This window comes from Diplotaxodon limnothrissa, linkage group LG6 (genome assembly GCF_057381915.1).
Source record: "Diplotaxodon limnothrissa isolate DT_005_m linkage group LG6, D_limnothrissa_male_GT1.1, whole genome shotgun sequence".
Lineage (NCBI taxonomy): Eukaryota > Metazoa > Chordata > Actinopteri > Cichliformes > Cichlidae > Diplotaxodon > Diplotaxodon limnothrissa.
This window is the reverse complement of record NC_140601.1, coordinates 21,594,940-21,604,541: the sequence shown is the minus strand read 5'-3', so window position 1 is coordinate 21,604,541 and position 9,602 is coordinate 21,594,940. Positions and strand designations below refer to the sequence as shown.

The following is a 9,602-nucleotide window of genomic DNA, read 5'->3' as shown; positions in this document are numbered from 1 at the left end:
GATGGCAAAAGAGCCAAACGGGACAAGCAAAAAAAAAAAAAACAACAAAAAAAAAACGCATTAGTGTGGATGTAGCCTTAGCCATCTCCTTTCGATGTGGATGGTAGCTACTTTTGGAGTGAGTAAATTTCCACCACTCCACATGTAGGTGATTTAAAATGTTATCTGAATCTGAAATCTTAATCTTAAACTCTTTCCAGTATATAAACGGTCTTAAATAACGAGGCATACTGACAGGCTATCACTTTTATGTCCTAACTTGCCCCTTGACCCGCCGTTGCTAAACTGTTTGACTATGAATGTTCCTACTGAAAAAAACCCACCAGGAATATTACTTTCAAGTTAATGCTACCAACCTCGGCAGCAGCTTCTAAATATTAGGGAAGCACAGTCTACCCAATTTTAGAAAACTTAAGAAAGTTTATTATGTAATATCGTTGATGTACCATAATTTAAACTCTATTTTAGATCAACAGTGTTCATTAGTAAACACCTAAATAGCTGCTCACATCACATGTGATGTGAACTCTTTATTGAAAGGGGAATATAATGGTTAGCTGAGGGACTTACATTTCTTACAAACAGAAAAACACACATTTTCTATTCATAAATTTTATTTGGTAGACACTGCTATGTTTTCTCATTAAAATATCACAAATTGACAGTTGCACTGCATGCTAACTTTCATTCAATAGTTAAATGCCAGTTTTTAACCAGTTACAGCCGGACGAGGGGTGGGTGCAGCTGTTGTAGTGGTTGTTGCTAGGCTGGCAAGTAGTAATTGTATGAGTAGCTGCAGCTGTTGATTGTTTAACTGTGGCAGTTGATTGGCTTCCTGAAAAACCACAAATAAAAATATTTATTATCAAATGCAGAGAAACGTTACATCTGTAAAACTAAAAACTTAGATATTTAGGAGGCAATAATCCACAATGTAATTCAAATCACAGTACTCTGACTTGTGCATCAAAAATCATTTGCCATTTTGTAATGGAAAAAAAAAATAAGAAAAGCACTCACCCCTGACCCAGAGTAAGATTCAGAGCTTGAGCGCACAAGTCTTTTGCGCGCCATACCCATCTGTAGACAATGATCAAGTTCAATACTGCCTTCATTTTATTGTATTACAGTATTATTAATGGTATCTGAATGCATAAGTGCAAATAAATACGTAAAAATATGTGATAATGTCAGACTTACAGGTTGAGTCAAAGTGAGGCTCAGGAGGCATCCAAGCACAAATGCTACCTTCAGCATGGTTTCAGTGATCGTACCTGTTGAAATAAAAATGGTAATAAAGATTTAATCAAATCAAATAAGTTAATTAAACAATTACAATTCCACAGTTAATCCTATCCTGGCAAAGAAAAATTTGACAACAAAGACTCATGTAATTACGTCTAGTCCACTGCTGCAGCAGTCAGTCTCAGAGTGAAGGAAGTTGTTGTAGTGATATTCGGAAAGTTGAGCTCTTCTTATATACAGCTACCAGAGCACCTTTGTTAAGAAATGTCCCAAGGTGTAACTAATGATTAGAGCCAGAAACCACATAATAATCTTGTCAGCACCCAGACAGGGTAAACAAAAAGAAAAAAAACAAAACACTATGCCATATGAATTATAACTGGATCAGATTATTAGGAACCAAACTGTCAGTCAGTAATTAAACAACACACCCTGAAATTGTTCAAGTTTGTGCTCAAATATTGCACTGAAAATGAAGAAAAGCACAGAGTAATCTACTGCCAAACTGTATTCAGAGGTTGTTTGAAATTAGAGCGGTACAGTATGGACTCAAGCATGTTTAAAAAGGTATGCTGTGAATTAAAATCTTCTCTTCTTGTTCAGTATGTAAATGAAAAAAAAACCAATTGCGATAGTAAACAATCAGAAAACTTTAATCCCTAAGGAAATTATGAAATTAAACTGAAATATGATAGTTATTGCTTAAGAGACAATACTTTTTGTCTTTATTTGTTGAGAACATGATGTGAAAATGTGAAAAGGTGTAATATATTAAAGGTCATTCATTATGACTGGTACTTTTTACTAAGTTATTCTTGTTGTTGTTTTTTAAATATCATCATTAAAATTATCATGTGAATATGTTGCACTTATTTTATATTCACCTGCATCAGAATAATGCATTTTCTTAGACTGAAATATGAACATAATGGAAAGATTACAGGATTTCAGGAAATTAATTGCCGTTATGAATCAAGCTAGTCAATCAAGTTTAAACAGTAAACCTACTTAGGTATTAGCAAACACCTTGTCAAACTGTAGTCATAACTAAAACCACAGAGAAGACAATGGTAAGGCATTAAGTCCAAAATAGCAATTATTGTTTTACTGCAAGAGGGGCTGTTGGAATCATTAGGAAATATGTGTTTCTTAATTTGTCTGATACAAGTATCAACACATGATATCACCAGATTGGCTTAAAAAATATTTTTGTATTTTACTTTACTTGTTCTCATGTCTTTATTAAGCTTTTGCTTGTGCTCAATATTAAAGAATATATTAGATAATTAATGTTGCACTGGATATGCTGAAGATTGCAACAGTATGTTAAATTGTATTCATTATATTAGTTGATTTCACTTACCGTATTTTTCAGACCATAAGGCACACCGGCTTATAAGGCGTGCTGTCAATGAATGGGTCTGTTTTATACATAAGGCGTACCGGATTATAAGGTGCATTAAGCGAAACAAAACAGTCAGATAAGTCAAACTTTACTCAACTCATTCTTCTTGCTTTCTCCATTTCTGTACCATTGATTCATTAATGTTGAATTCTCTCACAGCTGCTCTATTCCCATGTTGTTGTAGTATATTAATGACTAACCCCGTATTGTGGATGGATTATCTCAGTTGTTCTCCTGACTGAAGTTTGGTCCATTTACAGCAGCGGTCCACAACCTTTTTTGCACCACGGACTGGTTTATGTCCAACAAGACTTTCATGAACTGGCCTTTAAGGTGTTGCAGCTAAATACAACAAAATAAAACCAGTACCAGCTAGTCCAACTTAGTAACCCCACAAACATCACTGCTGTTTAGTTTTCTCTCTTCATTTATGTTGGAAGTGATAGCAGAGCAGTACGTTTGAATTTTTTCAGAAATCTCTCAGTCAGAACATGCTATATTATGTTTGGGTGGAAACTAGCAAGCTAACTTTCTGCTAACTTCTAGCTCCATTAATTTAATAAATTCTGTTTTCATGGACACCTGGATGTTAAACTTAATTGTTACACCTGGTTAAGCAACAATGCTGATCATGATATTAAAGATGAAATAATTTAGACAGTTTTTAACTCTCAGTGGAGCTGCAGTGCTCGTTTGACTTTGGGACCTGAAGAAGGCAGAGTTTTGGACCCAGATTACTCTGCGAGGCTCCTGACTACGGTAGCCGTAATGCTCCAACAATCCACCAAGTTGTGCGACTTTGTAGCAAGGTCAGTAAGCACAACCAGAATTCATACATAAGGCACATCGATGTCGATTTTTGAGTCAGTGAAGGTTCTCAGTCATCCAGGACATCGTAGTCCAAGGAGCTTGGAACGAAAAGTGTCTGGACTTCTTTAAGTTGCTTGAAGACGTTTTACCTCTAATCCAAGAAGCTTCTTTAGTTTTAGGGTCAAATGGTGGAGAGCCCCAGATTTAAGCCCTGTGGGAGTGTCCCCCTGTTAGGTCTGCACTCGCAGGCCTCGCTGACTCAGAGACTTATCCCCATGAATGAAGCAAGACACTCAGAGCTTAGTCCATTTTAACTTCCAAGAGAAGCCGGTCCGGTCAGGATCCAGAACTTCAAGCTCCGCACCTGAGCTCAGCCCAGCGTCCCCTAGCAGCCTTTTATTCAGTGACAACAGCTACAGAAACACCCCATTGTAAAACCCATATGGTGTGTTGTAAAAGTTGCGAGCATGTGAGTGAATGTGTATGTGTGTGCGTGTGTATGTGTGTGTGTCTCTGTATACGTGACTTCCTGGTTAGAAATGTTTAACAACATCTCTAGTCATAAAAAAGGGTCATCTCTATCCTATAGAGCAACTTCGAGATGTGGTGGAATGGAAGATTCACATCACTGATGTGCAACCAAATGTGCGGTAATTTTGTGATGCTATCATGGCAGTGTGGACTAAATACTCTCAGGAATATTTCCAGCACTGTGTGGAATCTGCACCGTAAAGATTTAAAGCAGTTGTGAAGACAAAGGTAGGTCCAATTCATTACTAGGAAGCAATACCTAATAATGTATATTGTCCTTCACTTTAATTTTTTCTAAAACATATTAATGTTATATTGGGCTGTTACATTTTAATTGTTGGTGCAGTGCTGTCAAAGAAATGCATTATTTAAAAAAAACTAATTTAACTTTTGGTTGTTTTTGTGGCGTCATCTTTAATGAGAGTCTTCTTAGTAAAAATACTCATACTCCTCTATGGGGAAACTTTGCCCCCTCCCCTTTCATCCGTCCTCCTGGCTTCAGAAAATAAATAAATCAGCATTACCAGGATAAACTGATCCTGGTTCATCCAGTTTATTGTGCATATTTTCTAGGACATACAGAGAACAGGCACCAGGAACCCTAAATCCAATGTAAGGTCTTCACAGCTACCTGATAGCTTGATAGTCTTATTAAGAGAAGTAGAAAATACTTCTAGTGTCTGATTCATCAACAGTATGGTGAAAAAAGACCTCACATAGCCCACAGAAAGGCTACATCTGTCAATCTGTGGAACCAGCAATGAATACAGGAAGTCTGGATCGGCTCTTTGTTGAAAAAGTCCAGTCTTTGATAATATGAGTATTACCCAGTAGTGCAGAGCTTGGATGAGGACGATGGGTGAGGGGACTCACCCAGTTCTAACTGCCTCTATCCTCAGGATGTCTACCCTGCCTTTTGTACTTTAATACAACTTATTAGTAATTCCATCACATATGAATGTTCAGTCATATATGAATTCATTTCCCTTGATGTTTCATTCATTTTATAACATTTTACTTCAATTGTCTCAATCTGACAGGAACATCCATTTATAACATGATACCTTTTTAACTAATTTAAAAGAGTACTTTTCCTCACTTTTTCTCTTCAAACCTCTGTGTTTATTAATCACAATAGCATTAGCTGTAGCTGTATGTCTTAGTGAGGCTTTAGTCTAGTTAATGTTATCACCATGCTTCCTTGTATAGTTGTAATTTCCAGTTTCCCATGTAAGTCTGTTTTGTCCTGACTTTTAGTTATGCCCATGCCTCATCCTCCTTATGTTCCATTCCTTTCCATCTCCCCAGTCTGTCGTGAGTTTCATGTCTGTGTTTTTTTTCATGTCCTATTGTCAAGCTCATGTTGTCACAGTCTTCATCTCATTATGTTTCTTGGTTTATTTTAAGCAGTCTCATGTTTCCATGTTCAGTGTATTTAGTTTTGCTTCCCCTGTGCCGTCATGTTCATTTGTGTCAACTGTGTTCCCCAGGTGTTCCACTTTCCTCATTACCTTTTTGTGTATTTAGGTCCTCTGTTTCCTTTTGTTCAGTGTTGGGTCATTTGTTTATCTCGTCTCATGGCTATAGATTTTATGTCACTTCAGGTCTCAGGTTTTTCATGCTCCTGTTATGGTTTCCTCACGTCTTTGTTTTTGCATGCTCCTGTTCAGATTTATGTTCATGTTCATGTCTAGTTCTAACTGTTCCCATTTTAGGTTATCATTTATTCTTTGCCTCTGTTTGTCTTTGCCTTAGTTTTTGTTTTTTTCCTCTACCTCTAGCTTATTTTATTCAATTATACATGTCAAAATCAGACATTCTCTGAATGTTTCCTAAGTCATTTTGACCGAACACTAATAGCCTCAGACAAGATCTGGGCTGTGTGCCATGTTTGGATTCCCCACTGGTTCAAACAATCCCAGCCCAGAAACACACACACAGAAAAAAACAGTAAAAGGCCAGAAAGTCAGGTGTTAGAAACATTTCACTACTCAAACTGCATTTCTCATTAATCACATTAATCAGACTTACATTTTTATATATTTGATCAAGAATATAGACTATTTACATTTTGCAAAAGCACATAGATAAACTCTGTGATCGCACTCTTTAGTCATTTTGTACCTAAAAGGCTAGTTGATAAGTCCTTTCTCAGATGTAATGAAAGGTAAACCACAGCACTTCACTGTCTTGCGATCCCACCTTTCTCGACACCCCATAATGGTCCTAGTTGGATAAGCCATGGTGAAAATGGATAGATGGCATCTCACTGAATTAGTTCTCTTGTTCTCATGCTGCCATTCACCAAGGCTTTCTGTTACAATGTGCATCTTATCAAACAATTTTGCTACCTTAGACCTTAGAACAGAACCTGACTCAGAATTTACTGACTAATATTAACTATGTTGCTTGTTTTGCATTTTCCTTACAAAAAAGTTTGATTGTTAACTTTTTTAAAATCTTTGTTATTTGTGATATATTCAGAAAATTATTCCTGCAATTCAAGCTTTTATTTCTGTGTACAACAATGAACTTTCTGACACAAATTTATCTGACAAACGTCTTTATTTAACATGGTATGAAAGCACTGGGAAAAAAAACTGTAGAATTTCTGCAAGTTTCAGTCAGGCTGTGGCCAAATACAGAGTATCTCATTTGTTGCCTAATGATCTTACGGCTGTGACATCTAAGGCTCAAACAGGAATGGGAAGTTAACCTGGCCCTAGAGAAATTAGAAAAAGGTATATTACTGAAAATCAAATTTCCTAAATGACATTAATGAAGGACTCTATGAATATGCAACATGCATTAATTCCTGTGCATGTGAAGCCTTTAAAGGGTCTGTACTTGTATAAAAATCATACCTCATCAACCCCAGGGCCAGATGCATCACCACGAGGATCAGGAGGAATTGTGGCAGACTCTTTCTTTGACCCCAGTGGCCATGTCTGTCACAGAGCAAAGTACAAACATGAAGCAGTTAAACAAAATGTCTTTTTCTTTTTTTGATTCTAATGTTTAATTTAGGTGAAATAAATAGCAGAGAACACTCACGTCTTCTGTCCGTGGCTTTGGCTTGGAAGCCTGCTGAAATTAGATGATAAGCATAAACATTAGATTACAAGCTTCAAAAGTCATAGCAGAACATGCCATAAGCAGTAATTAAGTAGCAGCATTATTTTTTTTAAATACCCATTAAACTGTCCATGAATTATATGCATCATTTTCATAAAAGTAGCAGGAAATGAGCTCTGCCATGAAACAAAATAAACTTACATAAGTTGCACTGATAAATAATTACATGTGTGAGTTGTCACCCAGCACTGAAGTGCTGATGTGCCACTGCACTGGCAAGAATTCAGCAGTTATCTGCTAAGACAGACTGACAGTGTGGTCAGTATGCCAGACAGCAGTCATTGCATAACAGCTGATGTACCCACACAGTCATGATTCATCTGCAGCTATGTTATTATCATCAAGCCTTGCCTTTGACTCATCATTGTCTGTAGGTCTTAAACTTCAAAGTAGTACAGATGCTTGGAGCAGCATTTTCCATCATTTTGGTTTGTTTTACTAGCGGCTGTTTTTGCTGAATACATCTGTGCAAAGTCAGTAGAGTGAAAAGATGTGTTTGGTCTTATATCAGGTAAAAATGTTGGTCCAGTTTTCCCTAAGATGCTTATAGTAAGAGTAGAAACATTAGAATGTTTTAAGTACAAGTAGACACTGCAATCGTTGTACACGCTTAATATCTGCATGTCCTTTTCCAGAGAAATAGATAGATAGATAGATAGATAGATAGATAGATAGATAGATAGATAGATAGATAGATAGATAGATAGATAGATAGATAGATAGATAGATAGATAGATAGATATTGTATTATTTAATACTGTTGGTACTTTAACCTTTTCGCTACTGTCCTTACTGCCATGGAGCAACTGTGACCACATAACTTCTCCTGGTTTTAATAAAATATTATTATTATTAAATAATTAAATTATTATTATTAAAATATTATTCCTCAAAATGTAATTTTTCTTAAAAATGGGATTCCTTCAGTTTGTTTTTGATCATTTTACAAAAAGTGTGTGCCTTTCTGTACTCCAGCTTGTATTTATCATGTCTGACCTGCAGAGGGAGCTGTGGTCTCTGTGTCGTTCTTTCCAGGTTCTGCTGACCGTTGTTGGGCTGCAGCCTTGCATTATTCCTCTGGTGGGGATAGCCATAAGCTGGTACAAAGTAAGGGAAACCCTGTGGACGACAGAAACAATTTAAATCTCCACTGAGCATGTAAATAAATGTATTAACTCTTGCAAAGAGTGCAGGATGTTTGATTTCATACCTGAGGCCTATGAAACTGAGGAAATCTGTAAGATGGATACTGAAACTGTGGAAACAACTGAAAATAAAAGTTTAAAGGGAATGGTTAATTCCTCATTTTTAGACTGAAAATAAATTTCAGCACATCCAATCACATCACAAATCAATGATAAAAACAGAAATGTGTTTTTAGCCTGCCATATTCTACCTGCATAGGGTTTTGTGCCTGCTGAGGAATGTTAGGATTGTTGGGGTCCGGTTGAGGTCCAAGCTGCTCTTGTTGACCATTGGGGAAAAACATGGGTGTAAACTGGTTGCCCTGGTTGGGGACCAGTAGTTGGGGTCCCTGTGGACCAAAAGGGCCTGCCACTTGAGGGTTTAAGTTCACCACCTGTGGGGTAAGCAGCACCTCAGGCTGCTGCTGCTGCAGCACAAACTGGGGCAATATTGAAGAGCCCTGCAGAAAGAGTGTCTGCTCATGTCAACGTCAATGTTTTTGTTTGTTTTTTAATGCAGATATTTTAACATTTTACTGAAGAAGGCACAGAGTTAGTCAAGGCAACAAAGAGCTGCATGGTAATTGGCATCTCATAAGCACGATGCATACCTGTGCTTGTCCCATAGCTGCAAGAGCTAATGCATTCAGTCTCAGGATCTGAATATACAAGAAGAGCAGAATTATTATGACTAATGTTGTTTCTTTAGCTGCCCAACACATAGAAAGGCTTTAGAAGCTCATTACCTCATTGCTATTGCTCGCAATAATTCCAATCTGGACCTATTGTCAAAGGAACAGTTGTCAAAACATTAAATGTGATGTTTAACACAGCACTTTATGTAGATACACTATAAAGCTATAACTTACTGGCAGAGCAAAGCTAGTCCTAAACAGACAAATCAGCAGTAGAGCCGTGTGCAGCTTCATGATGTCCTGCAGTGTGTACAGACAAAAGTTTGCTGAGCATTATACAACCACATACATTTCACAAAGAATATGTCCACAGAAGCAATGAGCACCAAAAGCTCATCTTACCTTTCCAATGGTTCTGTGTCCTCTTTCTTCGTCTGCCTCCCGACCTTCTCTGCATCACGTTTAAATTCCTCCCATCTGAGCTGATATAGTCCAGCACCGACCCATCCAAACAATATGCGGTCAGTGTGACAGACATTTCTCATGGCAACAGACTCAGACACTTACAACACAGAGCAGGTAAGTGTGTAATTAGGTGTAAGTCATGTCTCTAAATACCATGACACGTTCTGTTTCAAGTTGTTAAAAAGAGTCCAA

General features: G+C 37.3%; 1 protein-coding gene across 2 annotated transcripts; it reads right to left on the bottom strand.

Annotated features, from left to right (window-relative positions):
- Positions 1-6,677: 6,677 nt before the first annotated feature.
- On the bottom strand, positions 6,678-9,239 carry odam (odontogenic, ameloblast associated). Of its 2 annotated transcripts, none has more exons than XM_085355923.1 (9): positions 9,180-9,239; positions 9,057-9,092; positions 8,922-8,969; positions 8,523-8,786; positions 8,337-8,393; positions 8,123-8,245; positions 7,046-7,078; positions 6,856-6,939; positions 6,678-6,713 (listed from the first exon to the last, which is right to left on the bottom strand). In XM_085355923.1, exons 1-9 carry the CDS (start codon positions 9,237-9,239, stop codon positions 6,678-6,680), a joined length of 741 nt encoding a protein of 246 aa, XP_085212049.1. The 2 variants fall into 2 exon arrangements, with proteins under 2 accessions (XP_085212049.1, XP_085212050.1); XM_085355924.1 differs by having other exon boundaries at positions 8,523-8,771.
- Positions 9,240-9,602: the final 363 nt, after the last annotated feature.